Raw genomic sequence first — 18,602 nt, 5'->3', positions numbered from 1 at the left:
TTTGCTGGTATTTAAAGTTGCACTGTGGGATAGTAATGCTTTTAACTGTGAGTGTACTGATACTGTTACTGATGATTATTGAGGCAAAGCCAGTGAGTTAATTTTCCAACCAAATAGTTGGAGCAAAAGCAGTCAATTAGATAATAATTTTGTATTGAAACCGAATTCTACAGTCAGTTCAGCAAACTTACATGAAATTGACCTCACTTTCAAATTTGCTTTCATAATTTTATTTTGCAGGATAACAAAGCCATTGACCTTTGCCGACTGTGTTGGGGATGAACTTCCGTTAGGATGGGAAACTGTATATGATAAACAAATTGGAATTTATTACATGGACCACATAAATAGTAAGTACAGTGCCACACTTGAGTTGTTACATATGAATGACTTTCCATATTGATCCCCCGGTAGCTAGGAACTCTTTTTGTAGAGTGAAACAATTGTTACTCTCCAATGCAGCATTAAACTGGATTTTTATCAGTGTCATCAGAAGTGTTGATTAGCTGAGTTCTTCAAAAAGTGAAGCAGTTGTGTAGCTACCTGGCTTGTGTGTTGCTCAGGACTGCATGGAATATGTGGAATGCAGAATTTGAATACCTAAAAGAAGGAATAAATTTCCCAGGCAGTTTAGTAATAGAAATTTCTCTCAAAATGAGAAGGGTGTTTCTAGCAGAGTGAAGTTTACAAGTTCTTGGAACAATAAATGCCCAAGTGGTTACCTTAACTTCATTTTGTCTTATCCCTTTGATTTTAGCTTTAATATACCAAACATTTTGGAGCTTTGTGAAGGGAGAAAATGATGTAAAGACCACAGCTAAAATAATGGGTCCTTGACCATGCCAGCCTTCTTGGTAGACTTGTCGGGAGCGGTGGTTCTCATCTGGGGCTGGTTTTGCCTCCCAGGGACACATGGTAGTGTCTGGGGCATTTTTCATGGTCATGCCTGGGAGAGGTGCTCCCGGCATCTGGTGGGTGGAGGCCAGGGATGCTGCTCCCCCTCGTGCAGTGCCCAGGACGGCCCCCCGAAGAGGCTGAGCCGCCTGGAGTGTCCGTTGTGCCGAGCTGACGCGCTGCTTCCCGCCCTCCTTGCTCTCTGCCGCCTCCTCAGCCTTCCTCCGTCTGGGACCAGCTGGGGACCCATTTCTCTCTCAGATTCACATTTCTTCACTCCCCCCTTTTCGTTCTAGCTGCCTCGTGTTTCTGTCATCGTCATTACTACCGGGGATCCGAAGTTCCCCTTGGTGTGCTTTCTGTCCTTCAGTTTGTTGAGTGCGGGGGAGGCCGGGGGCGGGGTGCCCAGCATGTGAGTGACGAAGCTCCTTCCACGCTCAGTCCCACGGCTCCTCCTGTCCCCTTAGTGTGATCGACCCGAGCTGGTACCTTTAGGGCTGATTCCTGCATTGTCGCCTGCCGGCCGGCCTCTGAATTCAGCATTTGGAACTCTGAATGGCGAGGCGTCCTGGCTGGCTCCTGGGGCAGGGGAGTTTCCAATCCGTACCCTCAGCCTTCACGTGACTGCGGCTCTCACCCAGGGATTGGGCAGGGGGGTGAGTGCCGCCCTGGCCCTGCTGCCCTCCCCGGCGGTTATGCCAGTGGCAGGAGGGCTTCCGGGTGGGTCCGCCACCCTCCCTCTGGCCCGGCTGGCCCGGTGCCCCTGGGCTGCGTGCGGCCGGGCTGTCTGGCTCTTCTGGGCCACCTTCCCCGTGCTGTGGGCCTCTCTGGGCCCGGGCGGCAGTGCTGAACGGCACAGGCATCCGCCTTACACAACGTTTTTGGAAGCCGCCTACCTGCCGCCGAGGCCTCTAGCTCGTCTCTCGTAAACCCCAATTGCTCCTCCCTCTGTGTCCCCTTCTTTGCCGCTGGTGTGCCTTGCTGTCCTGCTGGCTGAGTCACAGCGAGTGTCACAGAGCACCTCTGTATGCTGGCCACTCTTGAGGCCCTGAGGACACAGGAAAGTGAGACCCAGGCTCCACCATGAGGATTCAACATGACATGCTGGACTTGGCCATGAACCCGAGAACCGAAGAATCACCACGGACTTTCTTCCGGCCCCCTTGAGTATAACGGGTGACCCAGCACCATGGGGAATGTGGCTGAAGACATCAGCTCCAGGGTCATACCACCTCCTCCCTCTGAGGCCTTCAGGGAACCCAACTCTTTTTTTTTCCCCAGGAACATAAAAGATTATTATTGTAACGATTAGTACATGGGCCAGAGGCCCCACTCCAGAAAGCTTGCTCCTGAGGCTCGGACTCTCGACAGCACAGCTTTACAGCTCTCTAAAGGCACAGGACCTGGGGAGCCAGATATTAAGTTGGAACCGTGCAGATTGACGGTGACGTGAGGGACCAGAGGGGCCCTACGCGGATCACCTGCAAGGTTCCCAAGACTCTCGGGTGCACTGGACAGAGTGCGAACGATGCCTGTCGGCCGGGGTGAGTCTCATGGCTGAATCAACGTCAGAGACATCCGGGCACTTATAACAGCTGTGACTCTGCCCGCACCCCCTCGGCCCACTGAATCTGGACTCTGGGGCTAGGTCAGGACCCCGATTTTTGTTGTCTTTGTTTTTTATTTCCCCATGGGAGCTTTTAAGGCCCAGGGAGGCTTTCTAGGAGGGGCCCTGGGGTAGCAGTGTGAAGCGGGGTAGGGGATGTTGCTGGGAGGGGGTTTAAAATGGAAGGACTTACTTGAAACATCCTAGCAGGTGCTGTGTGTGTATGGGGCAAAGATAACCTAAAATTTACATTTTTAACCATTTTGATGTGAGTTGCACAGAACGTAAAGTTCACTGTTTAAAAGTCTGCAGTTCAGTGGCAATTGGCGCATTCACAGTGTTGTCCAGCTTCCACTTTTATCTAGTTCCAGAACATTTCGTCACGCCAAGGTACAACCTTGTGCTTTAAAAAAGGCCATGTGTTAGAGAACCGGAGGCAGAGTTGGGAAGGTCACTTTGGTGAGCGCACGGAGGATGGCTTTTGGCGGGATGAGGCAGGCAGCCTGCGTGTTTTTGGAGAGAGAGTGAGGGTCTGATTGAAGTAAGGGGAGAAGGAGAGAAGGCGTACGTCGGCCACTGTGATACGCAGGGGCAGGAATTGCCAGTTGTGGATGACCCATGGAATACTCTGTGTGGGGAAAGGAGCGCACAAGTCCTCTGAGGGCGAGTCCCAGGCTGGCTCAGTGGGTAGATCCAGAGGAAGGCGCTACTCAGAGGGGCAGGCGGGAGACGCAGGCGCTCGTCAGTGTGGCTTCCTCTGCTTTGCTTTGGTTTGTGTAGTGAAAGGGCGCTGTGTGAGAATGAGTTCTGCTTTGGACGAATGACTCAGAATTACTTTGCGTTCGTCCAGGTGGAGATGCCTCTAGGAGGGAGGAGGAAGGAAAGGATGGGCGCTCAGGGGAGAGGTTGGAGCCGGAGGTGGGCGTGAGCCCTTAGGGGAGCTGCTAGAGTGAGAGAGCCAGAGCGGAAAACGGGGGATTTATGGGAAGTCCAGGAAGAATGCAGAAGGACGTCGTCTGGTGTGGGAGGTGGGAGAAGGGGAGCGAGCCAGTCACGGGGACAGCAGAGCCCACAGCAGCCTGGCTTGAAGAAGGCAGGGAGAGGAAGCTTGGACGTGTGTCTTAGTTTGACAGGGATGACCTCCTTTGGGTTCATGTCCACCAACATTTACTTAGAGTGCGAAAAGTTGCCTGGTACCGTCTTCCCCTCCATGGAGCTATTGCATGTCTACAGAGCTTTCTTCTCGTCCCAAGCGTGGATATGTAAATAGGAGGTGATCCGCACTCTGGGAGGTTCGTTATATAGACGCTTCCATAATGTACCTCCTGGTAGTTAATTAATTTTCTCATCGACTAGTCATATAACTGTATGATTATTGGTCAATGTAAAGATTTTACTTTGAAGTCCCTTATGTTCTTACCCTTTCAATTTCAGAGCTTACCCAGATTGAGGATCCCAGAGAGCAGTGGAGGCGGGAGCAGGAACGGATGCTGAAGGAGTATTTAATTGTAGCCCAGGAGGCCCTCAACGCCAAGAAAGAAATCTACCAGATTAAGCAGCAGCGTTTCGAGCTGGCCCAGGAGGAATACCAGCAGCTGCACAAGATGTGCGAGGATGACGGCCGCTCGTATGCCAGCTGTGAGTTCACCGTCCCCCGCGGTTAACACGCGTACTTCCAAAGCTGTCTGTCTGCTAGGCTTTTTGCAGTCACTGAGCTTGAGTCAGGCAAGACAGCTTCCTAAATTTTCTAATCGCAGATTGTTAGGTAGTCAGCCTTCCACACTGGAATCCGACAGTCATTCACTACCGCTCCTTCAGCAAATGTTGATCAAGTGTCCGCCTTGTGCCCAGGCACTGCAACACGGGGGAGCCCAAGAAAAGAGAGGCCCCTGCCCTCCTGGAGCTTCCATGCGGGTGGGGAAGGGAGAAAATAAACAAGCATGTTTCAGGTAGTGACACGAAACAGCCTCCTGGCTTCTGTTTGTCAGCGTGGAAAAGGGCTTCACCAGAGTTCTCTGCCGTTATTCCTGCTTGTCTGGGGTGGTCCCTGGGAAGGCCATACGATGGTTTTGTTGGTCCTGGATGGAAAGATTCAGGAGCCTCCACACATGTCAAGCCCCTGTCTCTTTGTAGCATACTTTCTTGGGCAAGACACTGAAGGTGGGGGAACTCAGTATAACGCGGGGAATCAGGGGAACTCTGTCTGCCCCTCAAGTGAGATGGGTGCACACTGACGTCTTCCAAAGGGGACCCCTCCGAGTTTTGGAGCCTGCTGGATGTGGCCTCCTGTTTCAGGAGGACTCAGCAGATGCTCAGGAATTGAAGGAATCAGGTCCAGTCGCAGAAGCCAAAGCCTCTGGTTACTGACCCAGTCAGTCACTTCCTGAGCCGGTCCCTTCCCGACAGAGTTGTCACGCTTAACCGCCCACTGCAGGTGCTTGTGGCCATGCCTGTCCCGCGTGCCGGTGAGCTTGGGGAGAGTGTATGAAGTCGGTACTGCTAGGTTTTATTGTATAAAAACCTAAGTCTGGTTGAGACATGAGGGACTTACTGTGACGTGACTGCCACGTTGCCAGGTATTTGGCTCTGGTGACACAGCTTTGAACGTTAAGGACGTGGTCAAAGCTTTATCCCGTTTTGCAGGTCAGAATGGAATTGAGGCCAAGGGGCCAAACATCTTTTTCACTGCAGCATACAAGCTGTGAAGAAGAGAGCAGTGGGGGTGGGCTTTGCCTCCTGTAGCAGGAATTGAGATGGCTGTGTCTCCATGTGCCATGAGAGAATGCAGGCTCAGGTATGATGGTACGTTGTGTCCAGGCTGCTTCATCTCTTGTTCTTCAGCTATTGATATGTACTAGGTTTTTTTCTTGTTTGTTCCTTTTTTTTTTTTTTTTTTTTTTTGCAGTACGTGGGCCTCTCACTGTTGCGGCCTCTCCCGTTGCGGAGCACAGGCTCCGGACGCGCAGGCTCGGCGGCCATGGCTCACGGGCCCAGCCGCTCCGCGGCATGTGGGATCTTCCCGGACCGGGGCACGAACCTGTGTCCCCTGCATCGGCAGGCGGACTCTCAACCACTGCACCACCGGGGAAGCCCTTGTTTGTTTCTTTTTAACTGTCCATCAGAATGTGATGGGTCAGCTCAGTGCTAGTTTTTAGAAAAGTCTGGTCTCTTCCTAGTTTTCTTTACTTGTAATGTCTTTCTCTGATTTTGGTATCAGGATAATACTGGCCTTACAGAATGAATTGGGACATGTTCCCTTCTCCCCAGGCTTTGGAAAGTTCATGTGGGATTGGTATTAATGCTTTCTTAACAGTTTGATAGAATTCACCAGAAAAGCCATCTGGACCTGGAGGTCTTTGTGGGAATGTTTGTAACTACAAATTCAATACCTCTAATAGATACAGGGCTAGTCAGATTTTCCTGTTTCTTCTTGAATCAGTTTTGGTATTTGTGTGCTTCAAGGAATTCGTCTCTTTCATCTAATCCAAAAATCAGTAAGCTTTTCTGTAAAGGATCAGATAGTGTTTTAGGCTCTGTAGGTCATATGATCTTAGACGCAGCTACTCAACCCTGTTGTTAGACTGCAAAAGCAGCCAGAGATGATACCTAAATGATGTGTGTGGCTTGTTCTGATAAAAGTATAAAAACAGTAACAAGCTGGATTTGGCCCACGGGGAATCTGCTGAACGCTGATCCAAGCTGTCAAGTTTATGAAGTTTTTTGTAGAATTCCTGCATGATTCTTTCAATGTCTGGACGCTGAGCTGGTGTCCTTTCTCGTATTTGTGATATTAATAATTTGTGTCTTAATCAGCACAGCTCAATGTTTATTGATTGTGCGTAGCATTACAGCGAACTGGCTTTTGGTTTTCTTTTTTTTTCCCCCAATTTCTTGTCTGTTTTCTATTTTATTGGTTTGTCCTCTTTATTATTTCCTTCTTTCTACTTAGTTTGGCTTTAATTTGTTCTTTTTCTACCTTCCTAAATTGGGAGCTTACACCATTGATTTCAGACCTCTCTTTTTTCTCACATAGCCTCTAAAGGTATAAATTCTCCTCTAAGTACTACTTTAACTGCATCCCACAAATTTTGGTATTTTCATTTTCAGTCAGTTCATAATATTTTCTCATTTTCTTTGAGATTTCTCTCTTGACCCATGGGTTTTTTAAAAAGTAAATTGTTGGCTTCCCTGGTGGCGCAGTGGTTGAGAGTCCGCCTGCCAATGCAGGGGACACGGGTTCGTGTCCCGGTCCGGGAGGATCTCACATGCCGCGTCCGGGAGGATCTCACATGCCGCGGAGCGGCTGGGCCCGTGAGCCATGGCCGCTGAGCCTGTGTATCCCTAGTCTGTGCTCTGCAATGGGAGAGGCCACAACAGTGAGACGCCCGCATACCGCAAAAAAAAAAAAAAAAAAAAAAAAGGTAAGTTGTTGGGGGAATTCCCTGGTGGTCCAGTAGTTAGGATTCCTCGATTTCACTGCTGAGGGCCCGGGTTCAGTCTCTGGTCGGGGAACTAAGATCCTGCAAGCCGAGTGGCATGGCCGAAAAAAAAGTAAGTTGTTGGAACTTTTTAAAGGTATCATGTTGTTGATTTCTAATTTAATTCCATTGTGGTCAGAGACTAGATGTATAAGATTTCGATCTTTTTATATCTATTCAGATGACTTTCGGGGCTCGGCATATGGTCTCTTTTAAGTGATCTCATGGACTTGGTGCCTCGAGGTCACACTTGGCTGAAGCATTGGCTTATAACTGTTTCTGAAAGCATATAGTTAGCGATTCTAAACCTTTCCAAAAGTTACTTGGTAGAAGTAGATTGAACCATATACAATTGTCATTTTTGTAGCTTAAAAAGGCCCAAATATTGGCAATTTCGTATGATTCAACCTAATAGAGTATTTCTTCCCAGTAGCCTGTAGGCACCTCATCTGTTCCATGGTCAGGTTTGGTTAGGTCTCCAAAGAGGCTTTCCAGTCAGTCTTTCTAAGATGGGAGAAGCACATATCAGAAAAACCTGGCAGGAAGTTTCTTGCCAGTCATTGAAAGGACAAACTTCATCAAGAGAAGGTGTGTCTTATGTACTGGTTACTGTACTGGTGCAGCCAGGACTTCAGTTGCAGTGAGTGTGGGGACTCGGGACTGGAGCCCTTGAGGATGCAAATATAGGAGGACCTAGTTGCAGCCTATCGGGTTCTATGCCCAGCCCGAGGGGAGGAGTCGCATAGCAATGTGGAGCCTAGAGGGTGAGGGCATCCAGAACTTATAGTCCTCTGGAGCTGGGACTTCCCTCAGCATTAGTTTTTGTATTTCCACGGGCTTTTCACTCCGTTGACATTTGGGCAAGTAGGGAATTGCACTCAATTTCATTCTTCCTGTGCTCCGTAGAATTTTATTAATGCCCAGTAAAAAAGAAACACTTGAGATGCTGTCTTTGAAATCATATATGAGGAAACCTTGAGTCAAGGAAGGTGATGACTCTGGGGTGTTGACTTGAGATCCTACCATGAGACTCCACTCCCCAACCCATGAGAGGTCCCTGCGTAGACACGATCTCTGCTTCTACTCGTGCAGGTGGCATTGGAGGCCAGCTTAGGCCATTTTCATGAAGGGCTGGAGATGCCAGTGGCTCTTGCTGGAGCCTGTCTCCTCAGGGAAAAAGACTACGAATGGAAGCTAGGAACTAATTCAAGCATTTTATCAAGTTGCTGCTATCCCTGCAGTTTTTGATCAAGCTCTTTCTTTTTTTTTTTTTTTGCGGTATGCGGGCCTCTCACTGTTGCGGCCTCTCCCGTCGTGGAGCACAGGCTCCGGACGCGCAGGCTCAGCGGCCATGGCTCACGGGCCCAGCCGCTCCGCGGCATGTGGGATCTTCCCGGACCGGGGCACGAACCCGTGTCCCCTGCATCAGCAGGAGGACTCTCAACCACTGCGCCACCAGGGAAGCCCGATCAGGCTCTTTCAATTTGCCATTTAACCTGAACTTCATTGAGGATAATTCTGTTAGCTATGACTCAAATGAACTATTTCTGGCCACAGGCTAAAGTTCAAGACAATGATCCTGGTGGCTTGTGCTCTAACAGATGTCTCCTACAGAGGTCCGGGCCCACATCAGGAGCTGCTGGTGGCAGGATCCATGGCACACCTGGGCTCCAGTTGGCCACCTGGGTCTGGCACAACCCAGGTCGCTCACCTTGTTAGTCATCTAAAGCAGGGCTCCTTGCTCGGGTACTGGGAACAACAGAGGGAGATTTGGACTTATTTCTCATTACTTCCTTCATTGACAGTGACTCCAAGTGAAAGGAAGCAACATCTAATGGGCTAGTGTTTTCCTGCATTGTTGTGATTGCAACATCGTGAAGTACTGTAACATGGTAATGTTATTTTCGGTGTACACACAGAAACAATATTGGGTAGGCTAAGTTACTTCTTGAAGGTTACATCCCTAGTAAACGGTAGACCTTGGATTTGAACCCAGATCTTTTTGTGTAGGTAGCCTTCAGTGCTGTGTAGTATTTCCGAGACATGGAAGAGTCAGCTCAGAAGAACTGATCGTGGCTTTGGAACAGGCTGCCCTCCCATTGTTCAAGTTACCTGGAAATAAGGACCCATTATAAATTGACAAGTCCGGCAATTTCACAACACTTGAAGGGGCACGTGGAAGGCAGAACGCCTTCTGCTTCTTGATTTTCTTGTGGCCCACTAAACTAGTCATTTAGTTTTCAACAGATATTTCCTTAGCGCCTGGTGTTGGGGACACGATTTATCCTGAATGGCTGATTGTAGGGGAAAATGAGGCAATAATTGTAAACAGCGGAATTCACTAGAAAGTCATTTCCAGTATTGGAGCAGAAGGGCATGGGGGAGGGCAAGGGGAGGGGAAGTGCTCTGTTCCACACCTTTCACAGATTTCCCCCTGAGTTATGGAAGTCGTCAGAATAAAACTCTGTTCATTGGAGAGGAAAGATTTTGTGTCAGTGTTGGGCCATCTGGTGCCTGAGAATATCCAAGCCTTAACTTTTTTGTCTCCGACCAAAACAACGTCATGCTTTGCTGGATTTGAGCACACATCCCCATGAGACTAAGACCCCAACTCTGCTTTAGTTCTGTTCGCTTATGAGCTAGCTGCCTTGGGCCCAGTCCTGTCCAATGCTCTGTAGAACCCTGGCATGGAACTCTTCACTACAAAGGACTCAGTCTCTAAGACGCACCCAGTACTTTCTCTGCAGCTCCATTTTGTAGAGTTTTCTCCTACTTTCTTCGCTGCAATATTTTCTTCTGTTTGCCTTCTTTTTAAACACTGAATACATTCGTTATTTCAGAAACTTTTTTTTCATTGTTCCTGAGAAACTCTGGCCTCCAGATGCGTTCAGATGAAGTATATGACCAGTTGCAGGACCTTTTAGAAGGAATTCTTGCTTGGGGTAAATTATAGTCTGAACCACAGGTCAGCGAATTTTGGCCCGCAGGCTGAATCCTGCCCACTGTGGGTGTTTTGTAAATAAACTTTTATTGGGACCTAGCAAGGTCCATTCACTTACCCATGGTCTGTAGCAGCTACAGTGGCAGAGTCGAGGAACTGCGACAGAGAGTGTATGGCCTACAGAGCCAGAAATATTTACTATTTGGTCCTTTGCAGAAGAATCTGCACCAGTGGTTCTCAACCCTGGCTGCACTGGAGGAATCTCCCGAAGGGCTTTTAAAAACTCTTCTGTCTGGGCCCCAGTGCCACCCCTAGAGATTTGGGTTTAATTGGCCTTGGCTGGGGCCAGACACTTTTTTTTTAAAGCTCCCCAGGGGATTCCCAGAGTTGAGATCTACTGATTGTGATCCTTTCTTCCAGCAGCAGGAGTATGACTTTGTTTGTTACCCTGGCTCCTGGGAGCTCCCAGAAGCCTACAGCCAAAGTCTCTTCGGGTGCCTGGGAAAGAGTCAGCCTTATCTCCGGTGAGAAAGCGCTGACCCGCCCTGCATTCCTGGCTCGGGGGGCTGGCTCGGGCGGTGGGGAAGCTTGACCTTATCAGTCCTCTGTCCGGCCCCGCATTCTTTCTGAGGCTCCAGGCCCATCCCACAAAGACTGTCTTCCCTTGTTTCCCTGGTGAAGGTTTCTCATCTCCTGCCTAGCTGAGGATAAGGGCCACAGTCCATCCATTCAGCCCTTCGTTTTCCTGCACGCAGGCATGTTGGAGCAGGCAGGAAAAAAATGGCTCACGCAGCATCTTCCCAGGTATTAGTTGGCAGGACGCAATCTCGAAGGTTGTCGCAGAGCACACATGTTTACCAGATCTCCTCGTCTGCCCTAGAGAGGGACTTCTTGGTTTGGATTTGGTGGGCCCTTGTGTTACTTCTGTAGGTTACCTCTCAGCGGGCTGGTTTGATTTTTTTGTTCCTTTGCTTCTGGTGCCTTTAAAAAAGAGGTCATGCCCTCTTTAGTTGGCCTCGCTTGTTTACAGGCATGCCTTGGTCGGCTCTGGTAATTAGTACCTGTCAGCAGGGAAACTGTCCAGGCTTGCCGTCCTCTGTGCCGGAGTCCTACTGGGCTCCCTCCAGCAGCTCGCTGCAGCGCCGATGCCTGGAAGGCGTACACCTGGTCCTAAGGAGCCGTCCGCCTGCCCAGAGGAGGTCTTTGGAGAAGGACTACCCTCTTTTAAAGCATGTCATCCGCCTAGGGCGATCTTGGGTTCTCACGGTCCAGAGGAGCCCTGTGTGTAAGAGGAGATGGACACAGAGGCAGACATGGACACATTTCCCCCTTTTAATAACCCATAAAATCGAAATCCAAAGTAATTACTGGGGTCTGCAGCATTTTGAGTGCTAAATAACACAGATTGAGTTCTCCTGTTGCGCACCGGGGAGCCGGAGGGCCATTTCTTTTTAATTTGGAAAAGCTAATGTGAGCCACAGGAGCCCAGGTTCTAGACAGAAGTCCCTCTTTGACTGATGGCAGAATGTAGGTCAACTCACTACACACTCAGCCTTCATTTCTAAAGTGGGGAAACGTAATCGCCATCTCTCACAAAGATTTTATGAGGATAGATGAAATAAATGCGACAGCTACCCTATAATAGCAAGGTATAGTAATTTACATTGGTGAGGTCCAGTTAAACTATAACCTTCCTATTATATCATCCAAAGCAATGCTCTATGCCTGAGCGACCTCCTTAAGCTGTTTAATAGCTCTGCCCACTCAAACTCTTCAAGTGAGAAGAAAGCTTCAGAGGTGAAAGTCTCCTATTTATCCTAAACCTTGAGATTGGAGACGTGTCTTAACAGAGGAAGATGTTTCTTTTTCTAAGTGTTGTGGTGTATGTGCCATTAAAAATGAGGTCCAGGGCTTCCCTGGTGGCGCAGTGGTTGAGAGTCCGCCTGCCGATGCAGGGGACACGGGTTCGTGCCCCGGTCCGGGAGGATCCCACATGCCGCGGAGCGGCTGGGCCCGTGAGCCGTGGCCGCTGAGCCTGCGTGTCCGGAGCCTGTGCTCCGCAACAGGAGAGGCCACAGCAGTGAGAGGCCCGCGTACCGCAAAAAAATAAAAAAATAAATAATGCGGTCCAGAGTCTTGAGCTTTTTCCTTGGACTCCACAAATGGGTTCCATTAGACTTACTGGCAGACATCAGGAACTGAGAATCTGTCTTTATAAACTGAATTATATCATTAGAAGATCTGCCAGTGTTTATCACTCTCCTTAGCATTTGAAGATAAAACGTACTCACTGTCTTAGGTACTTGAGTTGCCTTTTACCTCATTCCAGTCCTGGAATTTTATAGCTTTAGAGACCATGGCAAAGGTAACATGAGTGGTATCAATAAGTAAAACCTTTTACCATTTAGGATGTTTTCAGCTGTAAGTAGCAGAAAAGACTAACTCCCCTCGGCCTGGACAATAAGGCTGTCATTGTCACTTAGCAGCGTCCTCCAGGGGGTGGTGGGCCTCCCCATCGGTGGACTGGGCAGCTCAGTGATGTCGTGGTTTATCAGGACCCCCCTCCAGGACTGGTCCAGGCTGAGTGTCCTGGGGGAGAGGCGGATGCCCAAGTGCCTCAGGGCTCTGTTAGTTATGCAGGAGAACCGGGGGCAGGTTGCCACGTATCTGTCCATCTGTACCCACTACACCTCCAGCGTGCGCTTCAAGGCTCTTTGCTAATTTTCCCTATGAAACTGCACAGACAAAAAGAGTTTTGGCAACGATTTCAGATCATTGTTACTGATGTTTAACGTTGCGGTTAACTTCCCTGGACTTTGGTGGTGGGGTTACTTTCTACCCGGAATGGGAAAGATCCCAGGTGGTAACTGTTGGCATTGTCTTCCTCAGCTGCAAGGTGACAAGTGGCCCCACGTGGAAGGAGTCAGCAAGCCGTAGGTTTATTTGCATGTTGTCTGGGCCCCAGTGGAAGCCCCTTAAGCTCAGGCTTGGGAACCTTAAGTCCCAGGAGTTTAACGTGGAGATTTTATAGAAATAACTTCTGCCTCTTAAGGGCATTGTCTGAGGTGTTGCTTTCATGACTGGTCTTAAATGAGACCAAAGAGTCAGGCAAGATGGAGGTTCTAGGATTTGGAAATAAACATTCTTCGTCTTAGAAAGAATTCTATTTAAGAAACATTTTACTCTGTTTTTGAGAGATTAGAATTCTAAATATAAGAACATTTGAGATAAATTTGGCAAACAGCTCCTCCAGATATTTATTTCCAGTAGATTCTAGTAATTTGAAATTCTGACTGGGGCTTAGAATAGTAGATTTTCCATAGAACTGTATTTTTTAAAAAACAGGATATATCTGAACAGCTCAAATTAAGTTAGGATGTGGTTCTGTTTGCTGATGTGGTTCTATTTGAGGATATTAAATACTCTTGCTGTTTAAACCACTTGATGGCTTTCTAAAATAAATTTATTTATTTATTTTTGGCTGCGTTGAGTCTTCGTTGCTGCACGCGGGCTTTCTCTAGTTGCGGCGAGCAGGGACTACTCTTCATTGCGGTGTGCGGGCTTCTCATTGCGGTGGCTTCTCTTGCTGCGGAGCACAGGCTCTAGGCGCACGGGCTTCAGTAGTTGTGGTGAAAGGGCTTATTTGCTCTGAAGCATGTGGGATCTTCCCGGACCAGGGCTCGAACTCGTGTCCCCTGCCTTGGCAGGCGGATTCTTAACCACTGCGGCACCAGGGAAGCCCCACTTGATGGCTTTGAGTCAGCTTCTCCAATATGAAATCAGGAGATGATTATAAACTAGTTTCTAGATGTTGACATGTAAGTTACCTGAATGACAGCCTTTGGTACCCAGATCAAAGGAGTAAAAGAATGGATGCTGGCCCTGCTGATGGGTCTTCTGAGCAGGTGAAACTAATGAAAATGACCCGGAGGCAGATTACACCAGTGTGGGGTGACTCTCAGATGAAGAAAGAGGAGCCTCCACAACTCAGGAAGGGACAGGAACCACGTCACTGCAGCTCCAAGGCCTAAGAGAAAGGAGACAGAAGCATCAAGAAAAAGGGATGCAGAGAGGTGGATGGGGTGATAGAAATTAGAAATGGCGGAAATGGGAAGGAAATCCAAAAAAACGTGGATATATGTATGCGTATAGCTGATTCGTTTTGCTGTACAGTAGAAACTAACACAACCTTGTAAAGCAACTATACTCCAATAAAAATTAATTTAAAAAAAGAAAGAAAAAGAAAGAAAAAAAAGAGAAAGAAACAGCTGCAAGCTGCTCCAGTTGCTGAGACAGCAGAGAGGGCTTGGCTGCCTGTGCTTAGCACACAGCTGGGCGGCTGAGCGCGCCCCATTCAGCCCCAGGTGGTAGCCGTCTGCAGTCACGATGCTGTGTCTGTTAAAAGGCTTTAAGTCATGTGTGCTGCACCGCTGAAGAAAGCATTTATCTATGCAATGTGATTTAGCTAAACATCCCTCAAAAACAAGCTGCTTAGAATAACAGCTTTCGGGGAACCAAAAACATGGAAGAATAGCTTTTCCTCAAGCCTGCCAGATACTGATACGTGACTAGAAAGTTGTCTTTTTCATTTTACAAATCTTTGGGGTTTTTTTTTCTTTCTTATGTCAAAAATCGTTCATGTGGAGACTATAGATATGAAGAGAGTGAATACAAAATCTTTTGCAATGAAACCATTGAGAATAGCAGTCAACTTTTGGGTTCTTTTCTTCCAGTGACTTCCATGGGTGCATGCATTTTAAAAGGAAGTAAAAATGGGTTCATACTGTATGTACTGTTTACATAGTTAGAATAGTTTTCTATACCATAACTGTACCCCTCCCCCCGTGTATATATGGTTTTTAACCCTAGTAGTTTTGCAGTTGAAGTAAACAGAGTTTTGATTTACCTATAGCCATATATTTTATTATGTGGAATCACGTAGAAGGGCCTCATGCAAAAATCAAACATCAAGATTCAAGGTTGTAAGATGTTAATTCTTCAGGAGCCAGCGCCAACTTGGAAGTCTGAGACTGAGAATTAACTACTTAATATGGTGAATCAGAAGTTCCTATCTATGTGTATTTATTTACTTTAAAGGATCCATTATAAAATAAAATATTTTCCTTCTGTTTAGCCTTCTTTGGATATTCAACAAATACAAAGTACGACCCATACCAAATTAAAGCAGAAATAGCAAGTCGTCGGGATAGGGTGAGTAAAACGAATATTTTCACAACTAGAAGCCCCGTATGTCTTTTTATGTAACATCACTTATCATGGTTCATTTTATGGTGGCCAGTGTGTATAACACCCATATTTTAGTAAGATTTTCCATTTCATGAATTATTACCACATTTGGTTTTACTTTCCACTTTTTTTTTCCGATAGGAAGGGAAAAGTTTCATTTTAAAGCCTCAGCCCATCTAACAAAAAATCACCTGTATCCCTCAGTGTGTTTCATGGGGCTAGATTCACCCCCTGTTTGGAAAGATTTGGTGACATTGGGGCCCAACCTCAGAGGGCTGCTTCCCTGTATTAGTGGGCTGCCAGGCCTGTCCCTCAGCAGCTTTAGCATCTGCTGTTCTTCCCTGGTGGCTGTATTCCCAGGGAAATCTTGCCTACGATGGCGTTTGACCAGAAGGTACCGGTGCTCCCTGCCAGTGGTGCCGGGTTCTTGGTGTGCCACCGTGTTCCATCCCTTCAGCCCCTTGTCTTGGGTGTCTGGAAGCGGGGACGGGAGACATCTTAGAGGCCAAGCCTCCTGTCCTGGTGTCTCAGTCCCTAAACCAGAGTGTCTCTTTTAGTGCCGTGGTTCTCACATTCTAGTACACCAACGAAAAACACCTGGGGCATCAGTTCAAAGTGTGAGCTCCAGACACCCCCCGCCTCGCCCCCACGGAGTTTTAACAAGGCCTGGAGTGGGTCCTATCATCTCTTTAAATAAGCACTGCAGGCGACTGACTTCCAGGTAGTGGGAAGCCATGCTTTGAGCAACAGGGTTTCCTAGGTGGGATCTGTGGGTAGTAAGCAGAAGAGAGGATGAAAAAAGTATGACAAAGTTTGCTCATTGCAATGTGTAAATCAATACCTCGAAAAAGAAAATCATTGCTGGTTCCAGGGCTCCACGTGGTAGAAAGCTGTTCGTGACCCGGGCCTTTTGTGTCTAAGCGAGCCGGCCCCCCTGCCAGGGCTGTTTGATATGCCAGGGCTGTTTGATATGCCAGGGATGGAAGGCCATGGAGAGAATGGGTGACCCTGTGAATTGCAAGGTAGTCAGAAACTTAGATGACAATGCTAACAACTGTAGAAATCATTTTTCACAGCTTCTTTTTGTGGAAAAAAAAATGTAATTTGTCTTTAGCTTTCCAGATTAAAACGAGAGCTGACCCAGATGAAGCAAGAACTGCAGTACAAAGAAAAGGGGGTGGAGACCCTGCAAGAGTGAGTGGCCTGCAGTGACAGAGGGAGAGTTTCCCTGCGATTTCCTGTTTGGTGCCGGGACATGTGTCCTAAAGCTTCATGGGTGTTCACTTTTATGCTTTTATTTATGCTTATTATTTGCCAGTCCTAAGGATCAGATCTCTCTTTTCCCTGAAGATAGTTTGTTCTTGTTTCCTTGGGAAATAAGACCTTTATTTTATATTTACGCACATTCTTGATAGCTGTGCTGTCTGAAACACACATGGCTATTTACATTTGAATTCCTGTTTTGTTAGTTTTAATCTCTTAAAGTTTTTAATTCTAAAGTTTAAATTAATTGAAGTTAAATAAAATTAAAATTTTAGTTCCCAACCTCAGTAGCCACATCTGAAATGCTCAGTCACATGTGACTAGTGCAGGTTTTCTCCACCTCAGTGCTCGTGACATTTTGGACCAGATAACTGTTTGTGGTGGAGCTGTCCTGTGCACCAGAGGATGTTTAGCAGCACCCCTGGCCTTGACCCCCTAGATGCCAGTAGCACCCTCTTACCCAGTTGTGACAGCCAAAAATGTCTCCAGATATTGCCAAGTGTTTCCTGGAGGGCATGTTTGTCCCAAGCTGAGGACCACTGGGCTAGCTGGCCACTGCATCGGGCAGCACAGATGACATTTCCATCCTCACAGTACTTTCAGTTGGGCAGCCTGATCTATAGGTCTTCCTCCTATAAAATTGACATCTTTACAATTAGAACTTTATCCCTACTAAGAGTTTGGGGATGAAGTTCTTATCATTTGTGAGTTATATGAAGTGAGCAAATTCAATGAACAGGAGTTATTTTATAAATGGTGATATTGGTGGTCTGAAAGAATTAATTTTCCTAAGAAAGGGCATTGTATGCTTGTTGGTTCAAAGTATATTCCCTTTTGATTCAGAGCCTGGTTTCACTTGCTGAACTTGGGCTTGTGCTTCATACCTTCTGTGTTGACTCTTCTCATGTGTCAATGGGGACTGTCGTAGCTCGGTTGCTCTGACAAAATACTGTAGACTGAATGACTTAAAGAGCAGACATTTACTTCTCACAGTTCTGGAGGCTGGAAGTCTAAGGTCACGGCGCTGGCAAGTTCAATATCAGATGACTGCCTTTTTGCTGTGTCTTGACATGGTGCTGTTTTTGGGTGGGGGGCTCTGGTCTCTGGTGTCTCTTCTGTTTCTTTAAGGACACTAATCCCTTCATGGGGCCCCACCCTCATGACCTCATCTAAATCTAATCACCCCCAAAGGCCCCATTTCCAAATACCATCCTATTGGGGGTTAGGGCTAACCATATGAAGTTTGGGGGGCATGAACATTCAGTCCATAGCAGTGATCATTGGGCTAAATTGTCCAAGTGCAGCACCAGTGCCTGCTACATAGTCAGCCTTCAGCAAATGGCAGGAATCCACGTGGCTACGATTTCTTGGTAAATGTGGGCAGCGTGCCACTCTCTTGCATCCTGTGTGCAGACACAATGACAGTGTGTCAAATGTGATTGCAGTATTACTCTTTATAGGGAGGTTACACAGAATGTGTTTGACAAAGATAATGATCCCACCTCACATAAAGGGTAATTAACGGGCACGTCAAACCCTGTTGTTTAACATGAGGTTGACATTCACTTTGTTAATCACCCAGGATTAGTTTGGTTGATGATTCGTTTGTCCGCTTTTTATTAAGGACATATTATAGACACCAAGGGAGACACAATAGAAAGGTGAGCTGGGTCTTGCCTGGAGGGGCTTGACTTTTCTGGCCCTGAGACACTGCCATGCCCCCTGCAGGTCCCCCATGTGGCAGGGTTTGGTAAGCTGTCCACGTGCTTAGCATGAGCTGCAGGCTTTTAACCTTACAGTCAGCTTTTTGCTTTCTCTACCACTACCTGTAGCAGTGTGTGTGTGTGTGTGTGTGTGTGTGTGTGCGCGCGCGCGCGCGCGCGCGCGTGTGCACATTCTCTGGTGATTTGGATCTACAATGGGAGTTCCTTTAATTATCCCTAGTCAGTACAGCTTTTTATTTCTTTTTTTTTTTTTTTTGCATGCCAGAAAGTCTTTACTTTTAAATGATTTTCAGTACACCAAGTAGTAACATGTAGCAAGTTCTTGAATTCCATCATCTAGTAATTTTTTAAATTTATTTTTTATTGAAATTGATTTACAGTGTTGTGTTAATGACTGCTGTGCAGCAAAGTGACTCAGTTATACACATATGTACATTCTTTTTCATATT

At 47.3% G+C, this 18,602-nt stretch overlaps 1 protein-coding gene across 1 annotated transcript in view; it reads left to right on the top strand.

Annotated features, from left to right (window-relative positions):
• Positions 1 to 242: 242 nt before the first annotated feature.
• WWC3 (WWC family member 3) overlaps positions 243 to 18,602 on the top strand; it is an 80,152-nt gene continuing 61,792 nt past the window's right edge. The window contains 4 exon segments of the mRNA XM_033850048.2: positions 243 to 350; positions 3,935 to 4,138; positions 15,054 to 15,130; positions 16,281 to 16,360. Of these exon segments, the coding sequence (XP_033705939.1) occupies positions 335 to 350; positions 3,935 to 4,138; positions 15,054 to 15,130; positions 16,281 to 16,360 (377 nt within the window). The 5' untranslated portion in view covers positions 243 to 334.

The sequence above is a fragment of the Tursiops truncatus genome, chromosome X (assembly GCF_011762595.2).
Source record: "Tursiops truncatus isolate mTurTru1 chromosome X, mTurTru1.mat.Y, whole genome shotgun sequence".
Classification (NCBI taxonomy): domain Eukaryota; kingdom Metazoa; phylum Chordata; class Mammalia; order Artiodactyla; family Delphinidae; genus Tursiops; species Tursiops truncatus.
The sequence above is the reverse complement of the archived record's forward strand: the minus strand, read 5'-3'. Positions and strand labels throughout refer to the sequence as shown.